The sequence below is a fragment of the Xiphophorus hellerii genome, chromosome 10 (assembly GCF_003331165.1).
Source record: "Xiphophorus hellerii strain 12219 chromosome 10, Xiphophorus_hellerii-4.1, whole genome shotgun sequence".
NCBI classification, from domain to species: domain Eukaryota; kingdom Metazoa; phylum Chordata; class Actinopteri; order Cyprinodontiformes; family Poeciliidae; genus Xiphophorus; species Xiphophorus hellerii.
In genome coordinates, this window is record NC_045681.1 from 11,056,107 (window position 1) to 11,077,436 (window position 21,330).

The 21,330-nt window shown below is 39.2% G+C and overlaps 2 protein-coding genes across 6 annotated transcripts in view; one reads left to right on the forward strand and one right to left on the reverse strand.

Annotated features, from left to right (window-relative positions):
- Nucleotides 1-2,427, forward strand: part of LOC116727473 (C-terminal-binding protein 2) — a 114,030-nt gene extending 111,603 nt beyond the window's left edge. For 3 of the 5 annotated variants that reach the window (XM_032574921.1, XM_032574924.1, XM_032574923.1), the window contains one exon: nt 847-1,027. In XM_032574921.1, the coding sequence (XP_032430812.1) occupies nt 847-1,027 (181 nt within the window). Of the gene's footprint in view, nt 1-846 lie in introns of all 5 variants that reach the window. The other 2 variants (XM_032574922.1, XM_032574925.1) reach the window with 2 other exon arrangements.
- Nucleotides 2,428-4,081: 1,654 nt separating this feature from the next.
- zranb1a (zinc finger, RAN-binding domain containing 1a) lies at nt 4,082-21,004 on the reverse strand. Its single transcript, XM_032574918.1, has 10 exons — nt 20,668-21,004; nt 18,143-18,993; nt 14,985-15,172; nt 12,103-12,256; nt 10,708-10,779; nt 10,249-10,447; nt 9,548-9,668; nt 7,134-7,263; nt 6,416-6,645; nt 4,082-5,058 (listed from the first exon to the last, which is right to left on the reverse strand). Exons 2-10 carry the CDS (start codon nt 18,957-18,959, stop codon nt 4,843-4,845), a joined length of 2,127 nt encoding a protein of 708 aa, XP_032430809.1. The 5' UTR covers nt 18,960-18,993; nt 20,668-21,004; the 3' UTR covers nt 4,082-4,842.
- Nucleotides 21,005-21,330: the final 326 nt, after the last annotated feature.

Sequence of the window (21,330 nt, forward strand, 5' to 3'; positions counted from 1 at the left end):
GGCATCACCATTTTGAAATTCCGACTTCCTCAACTACGCCATTCGTAGCACCTCTCATGTGTTAAGCTGCACTTTCCACAAATACGACGTTTAATTTGTTCAGCTCGTATTTGCAGACACTACATGTAACATTGATCTTGGACACACTCTTAGAGGTGTGTCTTATAAGCATGTTTCCACCAAAGGTTACTAATTGATGATGCGAGGAGCGGCCATATTGGATCTCAAAAATCATCATTTGAAAAACTCTTTGACTTTCCGAGTGGGAAGTCGGGGGAACATTCCAAATGATTTTTCCGACTACAGATGGAAGGCTATTGACATTAGCATTAGCATTCTCAGATCATTCAGAACACATTGGTGAACAGACTCCATACTGTACTTTTCACTCTGTACAGTATATAGATGTAAGTTGATGATATAAACACGGCAATGGTAAATTTTTATCTAACTGATTGTTTATAAGTTGTCCCTATTGTTGCATTTTATTCAGCTTTAAACAGCATTTAATATTGACAGAGATAACAGAATAAGTAATCTCAAATGATTAGCACTTTTAAATTTGTTCAGTAAATAGCATAGGGGATTTAGCTTAGCACTTCTTCACAAATTACTTTCCAATTATTTAGTTAAAGATTTTAATAGCTTTATTTAATTCTGGTACTTCTAAAAGTCTAACTCCCATCTAAGCTGAATTCTTAAATGTAGAAACTTCTAATAAGAACACGTGAATCAGTTCCTGAAGAGGCTTCTGTGGTGGAAAAGAGGCAGTAGGTTCTCTAGATGTGTGCTGAAATTCAATATTTTAGCTTACACTGCACTTAACCTTGAATCCTCCACCGCCAGATATCCGCCGGGTGTTGTTGGAGTGGCTCCAGGCGGCCTCTCGGGGGCGTTAGAGGGCATGGTGCCCGGTGGGGTCCCTATCGCCCACACTCTGCCCTCTGGTACACACCCTTCCCAGGCCCCGTCACCAAACCAGCCCTCCAAACACGGCGAGACCAGAGAGCACCTCACTGAGCAATAGCAGAAGAGGGGATCCGAGCAGCGAACATCTCATCTGACAACGCTCAGAAAACCAACCGATCACGAAGTAAACCGACCAACCTGGGGACCAAGAGACAGTGAAAAACGACACAAAGCGGCTGCCTGTTGAACCAGCCTGGAAATGGGAACTAAGGAAGTGTTACGGGGAATTTGTACTTTTAAAGTTTCGGTTTTTACTCTGTCTGTTTGAGTTCTGTACCGACTTTACTCTTTGATGATGTTTTTGAGGTTTATTTTTTTTCTCCTCCACCTTCGGGACATGCCTATGATTGTGGACACAGAGTCCAGTGCTTTTAGTGCTCCAGGATTACCTGATAAGACTCTGTTCTGCCTACCCTATACAAACCAGAGCTCGTGGGAAATATAGGCCCACTTCTCAGAAGAACAGGAAAAAAAAGACCATCCTGTGCTACTGGACCTCATTCATCCCCCTCCTGAACTCCAAACACCTTTCCAATCCCTCCTTTATGTAACAAGTGTGCGTTGATTAGATTTCCCCCCATTTAAGGCTCAGAAAAGATTTTATTTTGTTTTCTTTCTTTTAGTGTGAATGATTAAGAATTTATTATCAACATATATCTATTTATCATTCAAATAAACATGAGATTTGTCATCAGTTCTAATAATCTATAGTGATGTTCAACCCTTTCCTGGCAGCAATTCACAGCTGCAATATCACCATCACCACTAGGGGTCACTTTTATACTTTGGAGATGTCCACTTTTTGGTAGGTAAACAATATGAGGGTTAAGTTTTAAGTTATACACAGAGGTTTACAACTACCTCGGTTTTTAAAAAGGGGACCTGCAACTACCATCAATGATCATTCAGGTTCCTGAGTAAATTCACTGCTGGCAGGAAAGGGTTAAAGCACACTTCAGTTCTTAACTCAGGAAAAACACTTTTTTGCCGATTTCCTTCCCATTAAATTTTCATCGCTTGAGTTGTAAAAAAGAAAAAGAAAGTTAAGACTAATCCGGTTAGTCTGAATATGTTCTCTCCTCCATCATCCTCTCCATTGTGGTATTTTTCTATACAAGGTGCATCATATGTTTTTGGTGTTAAAGAGTTTTGAGGAGTCCTGTTAGATTTGTATTGCCTAGTTAAATGTTCCTATAACCATAGTCCTATGTGATCCATCCTCTCTCTCCTCTCTCCTTATGGTTTCTTTGTTCTATTCAAGGCCTGGTTCTTTGGGGAAGGGGGGGGTCGTCCTGTACTCTGTAAGAGCAATAGCTGAAACTCCTTAGTGTCCCGACAATAGCGGAAGAGGCAGCCAGCAGTATGTTTTTGTTTTTAGTGTGAGTATTTGTATTTGTTTCTTGTACAAGGTGAACATTTAGCATTCAGTACAGTTCAAATAAAGAGATGATTCAGAGATCCAGTTGTGGTTTTACTTGATTCTGATGGATCATGGATCATATAGTTTGTACTTCCTCTGAATTTACAGGTTTTTTTCTGAAACGTTTTGGAAGGTAACATGCAAAGTTAGAAGAAAATATCTTACGGTGGCTTTTCCCTCATATGGAATGCGGCCTGTGTATTCTTCAAACTTACAGGTTGCTTTCTGGAGTTTTCCCACAAACTAAAGTTACTTCCAAGCAAGTAAGCACCAATGTTAGGAGTTTTTTCCCCCCATACTACTATAAATGTGGTAAAGACCATTACAGCCCACATATCCCCAGACTTAAAGGTTATTTTGTGAAAATAACCTATTGTGGGACTCTACACATCTGTGTTTAATTCTCCACACACTAAAAGTACTCAGTAATGATACATAGTACAACCCATTGAAGGTTTTTCTTTTTTAAATGAACCATTACCTTCAAAGAATTTGAAAAGTGGTTGTGTTCTTTTCCCCTCAATCCTCTAACTGTAATTATTGATAATATAGCCAATATTTTCCCTATTTACAGGGTACCGTCTAGATTTTTCCCACAACTTAAATTTTTTTTTTTGAAATCTTTGCCCTAGGAAATACAAGATATTGCTGCATTTGTTTAGGTGTTGAAAAGGTAGGGGAATGTATATAATATTGATAAATATCGGTTCTTGTCCATATCTCCCCAGATTTTTATATCTGTGCATCCCTAGTTATAGATATCCAAAATATTTGATCTCATATATTACAGATATAGAATGGAGTTTTTCCTCAATATTCTAAAAAAAAAAAAAAAAAATGCAGAAATTTAATTTAATGCTGTCCACATTTTGTTCTGAACTTACAGGTTAAAATCAAAACACTTTGGATAAAACCCACCGGGTTTTGCATTTCTTGGAACTTGAACAGTAAATATTGTCAGTCGTATTTATGGCAGTCAATATTTTCCTACAAAGTTACAAGTTGCTTTCTGGAATGTTCCCAAAACATCTGTTACTTCTTAAAATTGAATCTTTGAGGTCTGAACATAAAAGTATCTGCACTTTTTACAACATTATTTAAAATGTTGTCAGTAGTTTGGCATAAAGCATTCCATCTTTTCTTCATAACTTACCGGTTAATGTTTTGTAATATTTCAGAAAGTAATCTCCAAATTGTGGGACTGTTCTAAGAATAAGAATGGCCTTGTTTCTCTGCATACTCTAAATATAGTCACAATAAAGCCAAAATTACAAGGCACTTTCAGTACTTTTCAAACTCTTGTGTATAAAAATAAGCATCCAGTCTGGTCTGACTACATGAGATGAAAAAATGTTTTTGCTTTTCAATTAAGGGTTTTTACTATATCATCAATACAAACTATTCTTTAAAGAAACAGTAGGCCTGCTAGGATAGTACTGGATAGAAAGAAAAATATTTAATGTTTCCATGGGCAAAAATGTAAAAATATTGACCTTTTCAAAAAGCGGTAAAGGGAAATTTGTACATCTGCGCCTTCCAAAACCATTCCATAAAGTTTATTGGTAATAGGAAATTTTTGGATTTTTTTTCTTGTAATTCCTAAAGATTATATCTAATTTGACATCTCTTAATATTTCCAACCAGATTAATTCTCATATCAAAACAGAAAGAAATTAAAAATCAAGACAAAAGTTAAGTGGTTGCAAGTGAGTTAAGTTTAATACTAATGCTCTCCACAGAAGAGGCAGAGTGTTTGGTTTTCTCTTTTCCCCGCCGGCGTAATCACCCCTCACTCTTCAAAACACAAACATGAGCTACGAGTCGCACATAAAAATGTCAGCAAACTTGAATGTCACCCCTTCCCCTTCCAAAATGTAGGTTTTAACTGTGCAAAATAAAATACTTCAAGACAAGGTGAATCAAATAAAACTCAGGTCAAAATGAAAAAGAAAGCGGGGAACAGAAAGAGGAGAACTAAAAGCCAGGCGTTTGAAATAAATAAATCCAGCATCAATAAGGGCTTTGCAGCAAGATAAGCGCTCAGTGAAACATATGTTCTTCAACCACTGACAAAACGAATGGAATTGGCATCCTAACAAATTTCTTCATGGCAAGTGTGCAGATGAAAATCCTAATCTATTGCAGCTTGGGGAATATGGTACATCTTCAAACATATTCTGGCTTTTCTTTTTTTTTTTTAGCTCTTTGAGATAACTAGGTAACAAACGGGGGAAAAATGTGAGCCTTGGAATTTGAACTAAGAAGCATTTATGTGCTTAAGTGGGAGAAGAGATACGTTCTCTGCAACAGAGCTCACAAAAATCATGCATTATAACAGGGAAGGGGTTTGCATTTTGGGGGGTGGGAGAACAAAAAACAAAAGTTGGAGAGCCCAGTACTTTCACCCAGAGCCTACAATGTCCATTTCAAAGGAGCACAAGTTCCAACTGTCCTCACTCATCTTCATCGTCGTCCTCCTCACCGTCAGAGAGCGAGGTGCAGGGGTGAATCTGGCGGTATCTGTCCAGCCACTTCTCCACCATCTGGGTGACCAGGGGGTGGTTACGGCGGCGGGAGCTCTTCTGCATTGCGACGAGGAGGCCTCCGTCCGTCACGCAGCAGTCCAGCCACTCCCTCAGCAGCTTCTCTTGCTGCTCCTCGTTCCCCATCTGGTTGCAAGCAAGCCACATCGAAATACTTAAACATTAAAGTTTCCTCAAAAGTCTTTACAAGGTGAAACTATGCGCTGAAACAAACTGGAAACTGGAGTCATGTTTTCTTTTTCTCCTACACTTCTTTCACTCTTTCATTTTATTCAAGCAGAAAATATTCTCTCAAAACTAACTTGTGTTGGTTGAACAAGATTTCTGAACCGTTATTTTGGTTATACATGTTTCTACAATACATTTTAAAGAAGCAGCAAATTTCCAAAGCAAGAGTGAAAGACATTCATCTGATCGTTAACACTTCCTGGTAGAAGTTCACTGATGATGTGTGAGTAAGAGTCAAGCCGCAGCGTTCATACAGCTGACAGTTAGATTCTACCCAAGTTTACTTCCTTCTGTTAGAGGAGCTTAGCTTTGAGCTAACAGTCACATCTGTTTATTCCCAAATGTCACCACAGTGAGGTGCACTAGGCTTAAACAGCTTTTGTTAGATTTATGAAAATTGAAAATGGGAATCATTTATAAAAAAGAATCACATGAAACTTCAATATCTGCTGGAAGCCTGCATATGAAAATGACGTCTGGATTTTCTAAAAGCATTCCTTGTTGAAATAAACAATTTAAACAAAATTACTGGTATAAATGGATCTCATTTCACCTAAACCAAATGTCGATAATTATGGGAATTTAGTTATCCATTTTAGCGCAAAAATCAAGATCAAAAAAAGTACTGACATGGATAAAGCAGGCTGACGCCCAATAACACAATCTGTAGTGAACTTTGTACAAAATTACTTTCTGAGCCAGGAAAACTATAATGAATTGGCTCTATTAATCTTAGAAATGGTAAACATGGTGGTGATGTGGTGGCGCAGGGGGAAAGCATGACCCACGTATGGAAGCATTAGTCCTCGTGATGGTGGTCGCAGGTTCGATTCCTGGCCTGGCGATATTTGCCGCATGCCTTCCCCTTTCTCATTACCCTGTTTCCTGTCAAACTACTTTCAAATAAAGGCCACTATAGCCAACAAAACCTTTTAAAAAAAAAAAAATAAAAGGTACCGTAAACATTTCTCCTCAGAATCATGTCAGAAGCTTGTTTATGGCCATGAAAAATGTACAATTGCATTTATCCAAATATTAGTTGGGATGCAAGTATAATTCTGACCGTATTAATTAAAAGATATATTTTTTTTAATGATTTCCTCCTTTTCACAAACCAAAAAAATTTAAAAGAATGAAAAATTCTGACCACAACTCTATGTGAGAGATTTTTTTAAAAAAGTATATCAATTGTTAAGCTTAAGGGAGAGAGAAAATTTAGAAAATTTGCAGCTACAGGAGTAATGTAAGTGCTCACCTCCTGAGCGGACAGGAAGTGAATGTGCAGCAGCTTCCTCTCGCTGTCCACTAGCGGCAAAAAGGTGACCGTGACGTCGTCATCAGTATTGAGGTTGGCGCCTGCACCACGATTGTCGTAACCGTCGTTCTCCATGGCCACCAGGGCGGAGAAGTGTCCCCGCGTGTAACCCAGGGCAATGGGGCTCTTCCAGCAGAAGCTTTGCTCCCATAACAGAGGAAGGTACACACCTGTGGACGCAAAAACGAATTTAACAAGCTGGGACAGGGCGAACCTGGTGACCCCGTAGGCCCCTGCAACAAACAGGCTGTCCTACTGTACACTTTATTTTTAAACTGTGTGTGAGAGTCAGCAGGGACAAAGCACCAGCTCAGATCTGACATCAGAAGCTTTTCAGCTGACTGGAAACAAACAGAGTATTGTTAGCAGAGCAGAGCGTCTGAAGCAAACTCACACTCTATGCTGCGACTTCTGTCAGAGCACTTCCTGCTGTAAGCTCAATGTGTTTGTATATGAAAAGCAGAGGTATGACTGCATGAAAATATCAACTTGCAATTTCCTCGCAAAATAATCATTTAAAACATTATTTTATCTGACGCGGAAGAATTCACCAACAAAAAAAAATAAAACACATAAGCAAAAAAAAAAAAAAAAAACGTAAGTAAACCACATTGACTAAAATCTGGACTATTTCTTGATGGATGTGAAGTCTCTTCACCTTGAAAACGAGTGTATCCCAACGTTTCCCCACGGAAACTTTTGTAGTATTTTACTCCGTAGACTATGATGGGTCTTCGAAGAATGTGTGCGAGAACAAAAATGTGGGTCTGCTCCAGGCTGGCCCCGGGCTGAGAGAAAGCAGAGGAGACAACATTTCATTTCATTTCACATCTAATATTTATACATTTCCTGTCAGGTGTATGACATTTGTGCTTTAGTCTTTCTCCCATTAGCAGTATACAATTCTATTTATTAGAAGAAGTGAAAAACATTCCACTGCTGAGCACTGTAAGCGGGCTTTTATTACTTATTGTACGGATTCTTACACATTCTCTCACCAAGTCAAATTTCAATACTTTTCCAACTTAAGTTTAGAGAGCGCCCAGGCAAAATAACTCGCTTTAAATATAAAATATGCAAAAACCTGGCTGTACGAATGAATGGATAGACAATTTGAAGGATAAATAGAATCATGAATGGACCAATCAAAATATAGGTACATAAGTGTGACACTACAATGTGATCTTTTATCTTTCATGGGGGTAGGGGAGAAATGACATGGATTAGAGCAACTTATTCTTAGAAATTTACAAGACAATGGGAAGAAAATTAAAGGATACCATTGTTTTTTCAATCTTTTCTTGACATATGAAAAAGGTTAAACAAATTCTGTATTTTTCAAGACTGTAGGAACCCGGATTTTAAAAGTGTAGAGATAATTTTTAAACTCTTATTTAACAAATTAGCACAGTTTGCCAGGCCAGTTTTACTAAAAACAGCAGGCGTCCTCTGTACACGACAGAAAATCTAAAATGTTTATCTCAAAAGATTTTCAAAATCCTGCCTATATTTCCTAATGCGGCATGTCCCATAACAGACGGGAGGTGAAAGGTCAAAAGAAACCAAAAGATCACCTTTGCTCCATTCAGGCCTTCCTGTCATCTGCTTGATGCTTTGTTCTCTTTAGCAAAACTGAACAAACCGCAAACGTGTCTCAACACACAGAAAATGGTTTCCTTTTTATTAGCATCTGTGCTTCCTCTTCAACCTAGCCACCTCAATGATACAGACAAAAGCAAACTTTTACTCAGTAACAACTTTTCCACTGAAGGGGGATGTTGCTTTGGGGTCCAACAGTGTTTCATTATGGTGCATTAAATCGGCAGGAAAAAAAAGGTTGGATTTCCAAGCTTCCAACCGCTCTGACTGGTTTCTTGGATCATAGGTAGTAGGAACTTAACTCCCAAATCCAAATGTGATTCTCACTGAACAGTGAGACAATCTCATCTTGGTACATTAAACGTACAGAGAGTTGCCCAAGAGGCAACAGGCAAAAAAAAAAGATAAACATAAATGCAACCTGGTAAAAACAGGCATTCCTTAAAGTAACACAGCAGTTCTGTTTCTATCTCCATTCCCATCCCTAACCTGCTCATCTTATCTTTGTACTAACTGAATAAGCAGAAAGCAGATTATGTAACTTCTCTCAAATAGATGCAACAATCCGCATCAAAAAGCTTCAAAAGAAACAAAGTGAGACACAAAAACGTGCCATCATCCAACATCATATGTTTGGCACTTTCAGGCTCAGTGGAGGATATCTAATCAAAGCTTCTGCAATATTTCTTTATCCTGTCAGAGTAGTGGCTCAGCTAAATCCCCAAATCACGTGCTGAGAAGCAGTGCTGCCTCAGCAGGCGTGTCACTAAAGTAGATCAGCTGTCAATCTGCAGCTATTCTCCTTGCAACTCCATTAATCCACCTCAGTTCTTTGCAAATCTCTTAATAGTACTGGTACGAAAAATAATGCAGTGTAGTCATGCAGTCTAGTCATACGCTGTTGCGTATAATACATATGCAAAACGACTTTCTATATCTTAGACTAACTAATATTTTCTGTTTCTACAGCACCTGGCAAAAACATCAATATTCCTTGAACTCTTCCACAGTTTGTCAGGTCACAGGCCTCAATGCATTCTATCGGGATTTTATGTGACAAAATAAGCACATAACTATGAGGTGGAAGGAAAAGGATAAACATTTTTTTTTATAAAAAAACTAAAGTATATATTTGTTTCCAGGCTCATTTTGCTCTAATTGATTGCAGCAAGTCTTTTGAGGTTATGTCTCAACTTGCACCACAACACTGAAAGTTTTACTCACTCATAGAAGTGGCAAAATTATAGAAAGCAGCCAAATAGCCATGTTTAGGTTTTGCCATAGATTTTCAATTGGACTTTGACTGGACTCTGACCTCAAACGTTGTTTGAGGTCAACGTTTAATTAACGTTTAATTAAACTGCACCGAAATATAAAAAAGCTCAAAAAGCGTAAATACTTTTGCAATTACATTATATATATTTCTTGTACTTTTCTGTTTTTTGTAAACATCAGTTATAAAGGAACAATTACCTGGCTGGCTAAGGATAGGATGAAAGCCCAGTCCTCCTGCCACTGCTCTTCTCTGAGGGAGAAATGTAAACCAAAGCTCTGCGAGTACCAGGACTCCCACTCCTTCCAGCGACTGTAAAACCTTTTAAATACAAAGAAAGAAAAAAAAAAGGTTACATCAGATTTGCTCTTTATTTGACTCAACCAATGTCCAACTTAAAAATTAAATCTCAATGTAGGACCTTTCCTCAGTGATCAACAAAAAAATCTAAGCTATGCACATAATTTATTTTTTTTACATGTTGAATCTCACCCTAAATTTTTAAATCTTTAGAATTTGCCTGCCTAGGTGTATGGAAATAAGCTGCAGAAATATTTCAACATCAGGCCTGTGTTTTATTTTAGCAAAGAAAAAGCATAAGAAAATAAGAAGTAATAATTACAGAAGTTTCACACTGATAAAGCTGAAAATAAACATTGAGCAAATCTCAGGGGGAAGCGCTAAACATTTTTTTTCAAATTTCAGACCAGAACATGTAAATTGGGAAAACTGGCTTCACAGGCTAAAAATGATGCATGCAGTATCAATGTAGTTTTAAAGCTTAAATAGATCTAATATAGTCAGTTCATTCAGACTTTTTAGAGAAAGTCAAAAAGGCCAAAGTAGATTCACTCTAAAATGGTAAAAGGATTCCCCGGTACTGAGAACTCTGCCTCCTTACCAGTGGGAGCAGTCGTGCAGGCTGTCATGGAGGGTTTTGCGGAGGACTGAGTCCTTGTCGTAGATGCCCCAGGTGGCCTGCAGCACAGAGTCCAGCAGACAGTCTCCGGCCGTGCGGTTCCACAAGGCGTAGAGACGGCTGTCCAGGCGGGTCCCCAGCTCCAGAGACCAGTTAATAACCGGAGGCTCCTCTTCAAGTTCTATGGACAAAATGACAAATAGTTGATGATCTGTCGTGAAGACTATAAAACAATGGATATTTCATCAAACCAGGATTTCTTTGACTCTAAAACTAAATAGTTTTAAGAAAAATAAATTTTTCTCATGTAACAAGGGATGATTCAGAAGGTTTTCAAGTAGCTGTTTTATTTGCTTCCGACTTCTCCAATAGACAGTCAGCTTACTGCTTACTCTTTCACGCCAACATCAGATATGTAAAAAAAGAATAAATCCCAAATACCTTTCTGCACATCTCGGTCTAGCACATCGTCAAACAGCTTCTCCTGAACAGCAGGGGGCAAGTCCTCGATATCTGCCAGAACACAGGAGAAACGTTTGTTTTCATGACCGTTGTTTAGTGATTGTGCTGAGAGGAGAGCAACATCAACTCCACAGTAATGGATCGCAGACGAGGGATGCTCTTTGCACTTCCATTCCCCTCATGACGTTTAGTCGATGGTACAGTGTAAACACTGCGGCCCAGCGCAGGAGTGTGTGTTTCTGTGCGTGTCGAGCTGAGGCGACAGAGAGCGAGAACCCAGCTGCCTATTATCTGGTTCGGTATTGAACTGTACGGCTTTCTCAGAGAGACTGAAGCCTGCAGCTGGCCTCAGGCAAAAATCATTCGGCAGTAACATAATTGGCATCACACACGCACATTATAGACACACAGCCTCACATCTAACATTACATGCTTTGTAATCATGTATTCATGAAGTTCTGAATCACAATGTTGGTTGTTCTGTTGTCAACACTGTTCCAACCTGGAAAGCACAGATCAGGATTTTTTTTTCTCCTGCCTGTACTAGTCATGTCTTTTAGTTGTTCCAGTCCGATGACATAGAAGTTAGGATACATGTTGAAAAACATTCAGGATGCTGCAGTATCCATTTGTCATCATGACAAAGAGATTTTATATCAACATGAGTTTCAGTATGATAGTGTTGACAGCCTTAGTCACAAATTTCACATGAGTTAACTTTGTGACTAAGGCTACTATAATAAGATGTCAGCTAAAGTTTACATCTTTAGATTTAAAGACCAGGTTCTTACAAAAACTTCTTAAATGAACTTAAGCTTTTGCTCCTTTGTGGTCAAGTGAAGTGCTAGGCTGACATTGGTCAGTTTCCTTTCCGTTTTGATAAGACCTGCAGATAATTCGTTCTAGTTCAAACAGAGGTTGGAGATAAAAGTTGCTAGAAATGTACAATTTTCTTTGACCGTCATAAAATCCCTCGGGTCCCAGGATCTCTCTGAGCAAATCTTTTACCAAGAAATTTGTCTGCAGAAAAAGAAAGCTGTAAAACAGAATACAAGCTGCTGCAGCCAACAGTTTCTCTTCTATCATCGTCATCTTTTCTAAGGGTTAAAAAAAAAACCCACAGATTTCTAAAACAGCCCTATGCTTTTTACAAGTTCCACTGTATTAACAAGATTAATCCATTTCAGTCAAAAAGGCAAAGCTTTATTGCAGGTGCCATTTTATCATGATGTAAACTCAAAGATGAAAATGAATCACTAATTCTGGCAGTTGGAACTAAAAGATAATGGTTTCAATTGTTCAATACATTATTATAAAGAATAAAAGAACATTACACATGTAGAGAAGCTGAAAGTATCGGCGTGTGATGAGTACCTGCAGGCAGAGTGAAGGTGACCAAGTCAGTGAGAAAGTAACAGGCAAAGTCTCCTTTGCGCTGATGAAGGGAAGCTGCAATCTCCCTCCGGATCTGCTCCGTCAGCTCAGGACACACCATGGAGGGAATGCACTTCGCTGCCTGCTGGTTCACCTTAAACAAGAACAGAATACTGAATGGCTGGAAATTACAACGTCTTTGTCAAATTATTCATTTGTTATAAAGACGGATCGAGAACTTTTAACCCAGTGAAAGTAATTTTATGTAGAGGTGCAACTGATATTGTTGTATATTTACAACTTTAGCCATTTTGATTTTTGTACAAGAAAACACTATATACAGATTAAGAACGGCATTCAAAGTATTTTTTTTCCTATTCTTTCTGTGATAGCTGGGACTTGGAGTAGATAATGGGCTGAGGTCACCAAGCTAACATGGTCCCAAGTAATTGCAAGCTTAAGACTACAGGCAGAATATAATTTCATCCTTAAATGACAACATATACAGATTACGTTCTTGTATTATAGATAAACTAATGTTTTACATATTAATAAATGCATTTCTCAATTTTGTCAGATTACTTAAAGTTTAAACAGCTGCCCAAGGACAACATCTCCTTTGGGATATATTTAATGTGATGAGACAAAACATGCATGTTTTGTAAAAACTCTTTAGAGAGGTGGAAACTGAGAAATTTTATAGCTTTAGGGAAGAGCCACGAAAACCTTCAGCAAACAGGAAGGCCAGCTGCTCTAATCCTTGAAACTTTCAACCATCATCTTCCATGGGAAATGTAGGATCTGGAAATATTAGCAAACTAGTGATGAACTGTGACTTATAATAAGAACATTTATGGCGTAGAAAATACACAGGGACGGCTACTTAAGTTAGCGAAGCTAATTGCCCCAACCTAACTGCTAATTTAAAGTTGTTGAGAACAGCTAGTAATAGTCACCGTCTTATGTTCTTGACATGATTTAACAAAAGCAGCAAACTCTTATTTATGTAGGCTGTTTGGTGAAGTTTCTTGGTTTCTCATGTACACACAACAATGCCACTTCTGCTCATGAATGACAAGAGGATGTAGCTGCTTTTCTTCACTTTATTTTAACCAACAGTTCACGCCACAAAAAACCCACAGAGCAGACAGTAGCAGCTTCTGGAAACCAGTAACGTTTTGAAGCGTGTCTAGTCTCCTTCCATCTCTGTAGCTCATGCTGAGGAGCTCTGTGACTAACAATGAATATGAAGATTAAATTATAATCTTTATGCCATGATGAACTCTGTTCACATAAATAGAGCGATGACATATGCACATTTCAGCATGTTTTATTCATATTAACTTGTACTTCACAAAGACCAAAAGTAACACTAAATGTTTAAGTAAAGGAGTTCTGGATCAGAAAATATTAATATCAGCAAATAATTGGGATGCAGATATCATAATCAGAATTTAGAAGAATAGGATAGGTCCCACTTTGTATGAGAGGGAACATTTTATATAAAATGAGGGTTTTACCATTTCAAAATAAAAGCACAATTATCACAGAGCTGATATTTTAAACTTAGTTTAGAATTGTATATCAGTATTTAGATTAATTAAAGTTGCTAGTCTTATACTGGAAATAGTTAATAGTTAACTTTGATTGCTTTTCCCTCCCAGCATCCACACTTTGTAAATGTTACACCACTTGTATTTAGTGATATTCACATTTAACACTTAATTCCTGCGCACTAAAAAAACTATTGTAAAAATCAACGCTAACCAGGGAAACAACTGGCAAATACCAAAATAATTAACATCCAACTAAAACCAATAATTGCAGACTTAGTTAATCTAATTCTTACTGAGGGCCTTGTTTCACCCCTCTGTCTTCCAGCATCATTGCTTCCTCTGGTTATAGGACACTCCAACTCTGTATTAACATCCCCATTAGGAAGAAGTGACTGGAGCCAGGCTAATCCTCCATGTAATCCTTAAAGAGCACTTCCCCTGCAGATATAGACATCCAGATTGCATGGTGAACTATGGGGAATAGGAAGTAATAACGCATCATTTCCGAACCTGGGGGTCCATGGAGAGCTCATTGGGGACCCTTTACTGCCAATAAGACTGTCAACACGTCTTATACACCGTGACAACCTCAGTCCCCAAGGGACCGGTGCCTTGCAATTCTTAGATGTGTCTTTGGTCCAACACACCTTTATGTAATGGACAAATAAAACCTCCTTGGCATCAGTTAAGTCCTGCTAATGACCCAATTATTTAATTCAGCTGTGAAGAAGCAGAGACATCTAGAAGTTGCAGGACACTTTAGAATGCAAAATAAGGCATCCCATCAATTTTGCCATTTGTGGTGACAAAGATCAAATTTATAAGATGTTTCCTCAGACCACTGACCAGCAAGGCTTTACCTGTTCACTCAATTTATCAAAGTTTAAAACTCAAGATCTTTTCAGTCCGGTAATGCATCATAAAATCCCAAAATATGAATTTTGTTTCAAGTTTAAATGTCTACATAAGGGCTTTATGACCAATGTTTGTTCCAACTAAGTCCTTAAAAAGAAAATCGAAACAACTCTTCCAAGACTGAAACTGCTGTTCAAACATCAAAGAAACCATATTTTATCAGGCAGAAAACTTTAACCTTGAAGTGATATCTTAAATTAAAAATAACTAAAATTTTAACTAAATAAACAGCAACTGCTTTTTCTGGCTGTGTCAGAAAAAGCCAGATGTTTTTTAACATGTATTTAATATACATGTTAAAAAAAACAACATAAGCTTAACAAAGGGACGTCTGTGTACCAGGTTCCTCACAGAGCATAGCTTCAGTCCATGCGGTTGAAGCTAATAAAAGTCTGCAGTCAAAATGCTTACCTCTGTCAACAAAATAGCTAGCATGTCCTGCCTCTGGAAGCGAATGGCCAGATGGACCAGAGTGAAGCCCACGTCAAAAGCAGAGGAGCGGTTGAGGAGCTGGACCTCATCAGCAGTGAGCTGCCGAGCGATGTCGCCTCCGGATGACTTGTAGGCTTCCACTGCGGCCAGATCTCCTTCTACGACTCCTACACCAGAGGTAGGAAGACAGCAAGGTCAAAAAACTAGCATTAAAAACACAAAGAAAATAAAAGCCCTATCAGCAGGATAATAAAATCCTCACTTGTCCATCAACTTCATACAAAACTTCATCTGATTTATATTAAACTAAAAAAATTTAAAAAAAACACATTAAGTTACCGATGGTTGGTCAATCTGTTAACAGCCTGAGAATCTTGGGGTTGTTTAGTTTGAATGCATATAACTGACATTAAAAATAAATGAATGAATAAAATTTGTGTTTGCTTTATTTGACCAATCAATCTTTAATCAGAGGCAATCAAGGGAAAATTGACCAATTCTGACTTTGGGTCAACTGAGTGGGACACGTTTACCAATAACGTCACAGAGGTGAGAAAATTCATTAACTTTTTGTCTTGAATCAGCTTCCATTCAGTATCATGGCTAACAAAAGACAGCATGTAAAAGCAACTTTAGTCTGGAAGAAATGCTAATGACAACATTCGCAGTTTAAAATGGACAAATGAAGGTCAAAATGACTGCACTGCAAATGTAGTTCTTGATGTCAGTTAATAGTTTGGATGACCTCTAGCTGTAACTTCCAGCTAAGCTAGCATGAGAACAGCTTTCACACAGTCAGGGAGAGCAGGCAAAACCCTGCAGCCTAAACGCAGAGCCGTCAGATGGCTATGTAAGGCAGAGGACAGCCTGTGCGGATTAGTGTTACCCCCTCTAATTCTGGACCCCGTGGGCAACATCTGTGATGAGTGAAAAGTACAACAGCTAGATGGCACATAGGGCACCAAGGCGCTAGAAAACTCAAACAGCTTCTCTGTAGTGAGGAAGTTCTTTCTGCCAGGAAACAGGGTGACTGCTGTGAGATGAATCTAACCTGAGAGCTGTCTAGTCTCATTTTACACACGCCGAGTGACATTCTGCAAACACGCATCTATAACAAGGCACTAAATGACTCCAGCTGGCACATTCTGTAACAGTACTAGAGCTGAAAAGGAACTTGTAAAATATTAGATTACTTTTTTCCTCTATTAATTGATGAACATGTTTAACTTGTTTTCATGAGTAAAAGTTGAAATGTTATCTTCAGATTTTCATTTGTGTTCTTTGCTAAAGAGCATCAAGTACAGAGTTAACTCTATACTAGACGGTAATTGTATTTACATTCCAGGTCGTATTTGTTGATCGTTTTCAACTTCACTCACAGTATTTGTGATGTGGACAACTAGTGATTGAAGAAGAAAAAAAAAAAAACACCGAACAACTAAAGACAACCAACAAACATAAAAATTCCTGTACATCCAATAGCTAAAAGAAACACTGATCAGGACTTTTCAAATCAAGACTTGAACGGTCAATGGCGAGTTCACCCGATTCCGATTTCTCTTTAAAAATTACAATATAAAAAAAGTATAAAAACAGTGTTCACAGTCTGCCTATCATAAGTAGCACAAGAAACAGACTGCATGTGTGAGAGCAAAATGACTTATAAAACATAATTATATACAGTTGATACGTATTTCTCTGTGGAACTCAACTCCAAATTGTTTGCGGAAAACCTACACAGAACTGATTTTTTGACAGAGTACATGTAAATATATTTTAAAGCAATGAAGCTTGGGAAGCTGAAAAACCAAAACACAATGCTCCACAGCAGCCAATCCAGGAGCACCGTTTATTTTCCTTGGCACTGACTGGCCGAACCCCAAAGAGGAGAGATATGGAAGACTGTTGATATTGGCTTCTGCTGTAGCGCCAAGACTGCCTCCATGGTGCTTATTAATAAATATTAAGGTACATTTGGTGTTGAACTAATAAACTAAAGAATTTTAAGCATTTTTAGAGGGAGTTTCAAATATTTGCAGATTTTAGCTTGGAATACAATTGCTGATACTGATACTAAAAATGGCTAATGTCTTTTTTGCTAATGAAAGGTTTCAAAAACTTGTTGTCAGTGGAAGCTGGTAGTTAAAAACAACAACAACAAAACAAAAACAGAAGCTGGCTATCTTTAAGGTGACAGTTGAACCAATTGGACAGAGATTCTGGCTCGACTACAGATGTCTAATGCAGCAGAAATATGAGGAAACAACACAGTGAAGTGAGACTTTAGTTCTCAGACCAAAGGAAGTGCTTGGCGTCTTGGTCAAACTGCAACGCTTGATTCAGACACTTCCTGCTTAGAAACAGTGCAAGGAGAACTAGTGAGTCAGCTGCCTCTGTATATGTGCTAAACTGTCTAAAAGTAGTACTCCTAGCACAACTGGAGTGATTTCTAATCCTCAACAGCAAGTTGGGAGGTGCAATCGGTGCAAAGGTCAAGAGTGCACTGCTGATCACGTGTTGATTTGCCTTCAGGTTTTCTGTTGTTGACAGTTTCTCATGTTTTTGTCGAGGCTATTTTCATCTGCCGGAGGTCTGTGCTCGGGACATAAGCGCCACTGTTTACAGGGTGTGTTGACTCACAGCCAAGAGGGACTCCGGTCACAGGCTCCACTCTCACTGCTCTGCCCAGACGCCCCATTCAGCCCCACCAGCTGGGAAACACTCAGCGATTCTCAAAGATCCTCTCAGTGGCACATTGAGAACATACTCAGCCTCAAGGTTAAATGGGACCAAATTTAAACTTTTTTTGTTTAACATCGTTACTACTCAGAAAAATTTATAATAAATGTGTATCCTCCATCCTCCAAACCCCTTCCTCCACTTTACCAACAGTGTGGATTAAGCTTTAAAGCTCATCCTGTGCCAGAAAATCAAATAATTTCAATAAAATAAAACACTAATTCTGATAAAAGTGTCAAACATGCATAAGACTATGCCAGAAGCTTCATAAAGGACTTTCTACTAGGTGTTACAGGGGTTGTATGTATAATTGTGACCTATGTTGATTCGGGGGAAAAAAAACAAACAACCGTTTCTTTACCTAAACTGAAAGTGTAATAAGAAAAGTAAAAGCTTACCAGCACACGCACTAAGAAAGAGCCAGTCAGTTTTCCTCATCCGGTTCCTGATCTGCTTCAGCTTCTTGAAGTTTACCTCATGCTCCTCTGTGCTCATGGCTCCAGCTGCGACCTCGATTCTCTGGAAGTCTTCCCTCTTGGCCGTAGGAGGGGATCTCCTCTGAAGCTGGCTGCCACTGCAGCTGCCCCTCCACCGCGCCGCGTCCTGCTCGATGATCAGGGGATAGGACTGTGCGGGCTCCGGGAGCCCTACTGCTTCCTGGTTGTTGGGTTTGGGGAGGTCACACATGACACACTTTGTAGTTCTGGGCAAGTTCTGGTAAGTGCAAGCTGTACATGTCCAGTGTTGCTGGTGCGTGTTGAGTCTGTTCCTGTCGTTATATTCCTCACACGTATCCACGGGGGAGTGGACGCTGGCGGGCCGGCAGCCTGCGTTGGTAGCTGAAGTCTGGGGTGACTCCGTCGGGCTGCTGGTCCGCGGACGCTGACACAGGCACTGCGTGCAGCGAACGGAGCGTGGCCAGTTCAGGTACGTGCACACCTGGCAGGACCATTTGCTGGCGAGCTCTGTCACGCCGGACGTCCTGACTCTGGGTCTGGCGCTGGAGTCCGGGCAGATCAGGAGGCTGCTCTCGCTCCCAGTCCTAGCAGGATCCCATTCTGGACCGGGATCGGGTTCGGGGATGTTTCTGTACGGCTCCTCCGTAATGATGGGTCCCGTTAACCTCGGCGCGCGGCACATTGTGCACTTGACAGCAGACGGCCAGTTCTCGTAGGTGCAGTAGTCACAGGCCCACTTCACCCTTTGTTCCGTCATTGTGGGTTGCTTTTTCCTGGCGGGTAAAATCCAGCTTCAAGTGAGACAAAAAGAAAGAGCTTGTCAGACTTTGCTGAAGAAAAAGCATTTCTTCAGAATTTTTCAAATATAAATAAGAATTGAAAAATATGACTGAGCAAAAACATTGTGCTTCCAGAGTTTCTATTTACTTATCAAAAAAATATATATATACTCTGAAGTTACATAAAAAATAAATAAATCAGAAAAAGGCCACACAAAAATGATTTTACATGAAACACTAACAGCATACAAGGTGGATATCTTTTTGTTCATCCACCACATCAGTCTCAAGTAGGAATGGGACGATTACCAAGACTTTAAAAAGTTACAGACTCTAAACTGCTAAAATCTTTCATCATATAGTTTAAAGATCTTTTAATGGGATGCCAGAGAAAGTTTTCCTTTAACGGAGTGCAGGTCCTTCCCCTCCTGATGATGGACACTACCAGCTTGGAGGAAGACAAATGTAGCTGTTGGGCAATAGTCCCATGTGGGAAACTAAAGGAGCACTAGCTATTACATTGATTAGCTTTTATTTAATTAAAAAAAAAAAAGAGATGCTGTTTTCAGCTAAAATTAGTAAGCTAAGTTTGTTAAACTGAGCCAATATCTGGTGTTTATAGATATAGGTTTGTCTATAAAAGCAGAATGGTAAAAGCAACAGCATGAAGGTTCAGTTTTAAAATGCTCAAACTTACTGAACTGTTGTAAATCAGATTTTCAAGTTGTCAAATTGACATGGAAGCTTTTTGACGGAACCAGTCAGGTGTTTGGGCTACAGTGTGAGTAAAATTCAGTACATGGGTTTTGTTCATGGTTGAGCTGTATGAGAAAGAAGAGCTGTGATTTGCATATCAACTAATGGCAAAATAATGACGTAAGATCGGAGGTAAAGGTTTTAAAAAATTTGTTAAAAATCATGGGCATCACATGATAGAAAACTTTTGAAGTTTTGTAAAGTTCTTAAAAATGAACCAAGAAAAAATTCCAACTAGATAAGTTTTGCAGCTAGTGTAAGCAAGCTACAAGCGCAATGTTAGGCAGCCGACTGCAGGCTGGCTACACAACCAGATAGTCCCTCTAACCAGCTAATAACAGCTTGCTATACTACAAAGAGCAGAGCAGGGGAAATCTGAGTCTTTACTCTATACAAAATAACAATAAACAAAACTGTAAGAATTTGTTGGATCTTTGTTTTGCAACAGCAGCAGTAAGACGAGTGTCACATACTGTGACATTTTAGAGGAAAATCTCATAGGTGAAAATTGAATTATTTTTTTTTCGATATTTACATGTAATTTTTTATTTTTTTTGGCTTAGAGGTAAGAACTCTAAAATCAACTGAGAGCTCTGTTAAATTGTGGGAGTCTGGCATTTTCAGCTTGATACGAACCCTTTAAATGCTTCGCATTTTTGCTCATTTCTTCCTCAAAATGTGGCAGCTTGTAATTTCAACGTAGGTAAAGCAACGCAGCAGTTGTATGTTATCAGAGGCAGTGTTGAGTTTGCGTAATAGTTTGGATTCTTTGTTTGGATTCTCAGCCTTCAGCATAAGCTTGCTAGCTGGCAAGCTAACTTCGTAGCGAATGAACGTTAGCTAACTAGCGACAAACCACCGAAAGTCATCTGCTAGGGCACAACCACAAAATTGCTACCTAATAAGGTAAATAAATATGCAATATATTACCGTTTCGTGACGGTGTTGGCCTCTTGAAAGCTGTTGAAAACCACAACAAATCCTTCCCGTCCTGCTTTACCCCTCTCCACCTCCGTCTCCTCATCCAGGTCTCCCCTCCTCCTGCTCAATCAAACCTTTCCCTGTCCGAAATACTCCGTCTGTCTCTCACATGTTCACCTTTACAAATCCAACGACACCTCGCAGAACAAAGACAGACTCTCCGAAGTCCGCGACTTACGGTATAAATTCACAGCTTTCCATGGTTTACAACTGTCCCCGTCTGGTTTAATGGCGGCGACAGCTAGACAAATGAGGAGCACAGCCAAAATAAACGCAAGCCTGATGTCGTCACCAATCATCTGGCTGAGTGCTGGGATGCCTTCAGGAACCGACGGAATTTTCGGTATCGCAAGAAGATTTCACATTGGTACGCATTTTTTGTGTTAAAACTTACATGACTGATGATTTAAATACGTTTGGGTGTATTACTTAACAGTTAGCCGGGGGGATGGCTTGGGAAGTTATGAGGAAACGGAGTGGGAGGAGTTATCTTCCTTTATGGAAGACAAGAGGTAATTGATTAAAGCCAAGGTCACAGACACACACATCGACATTGACAGTGGAGAGTTAGATGCCACTATGTTTTTAATAACAAGTGAATGATGTATTATC

Excerpts from the sequence above, each read along its gene's own strand:
- zranb1a (XM_032574918.1), bottom strand. The coding sequence starts at position 18,959 with ATGACGGAACAAAGGGTGAAGTGGGCCTGTGACTACTGCACCTACGAG. Across the intron at positions 12,257-14,984 it reads TAGCTATTTTGTTGACAGAG|GTGAACCAGCAGGCAGCGAA; the intron begins GTAAGCATTTTG and ends TTCTTGTTTAAG. Across the intron at positions 5,059-6,415 it reads ACTTCCTGTCCGCTCAGGAG|ATGGGGAACGAGGAGCAGCA; the intron begins GTGAGCACTTAC and ends GCTTGCAACCAG.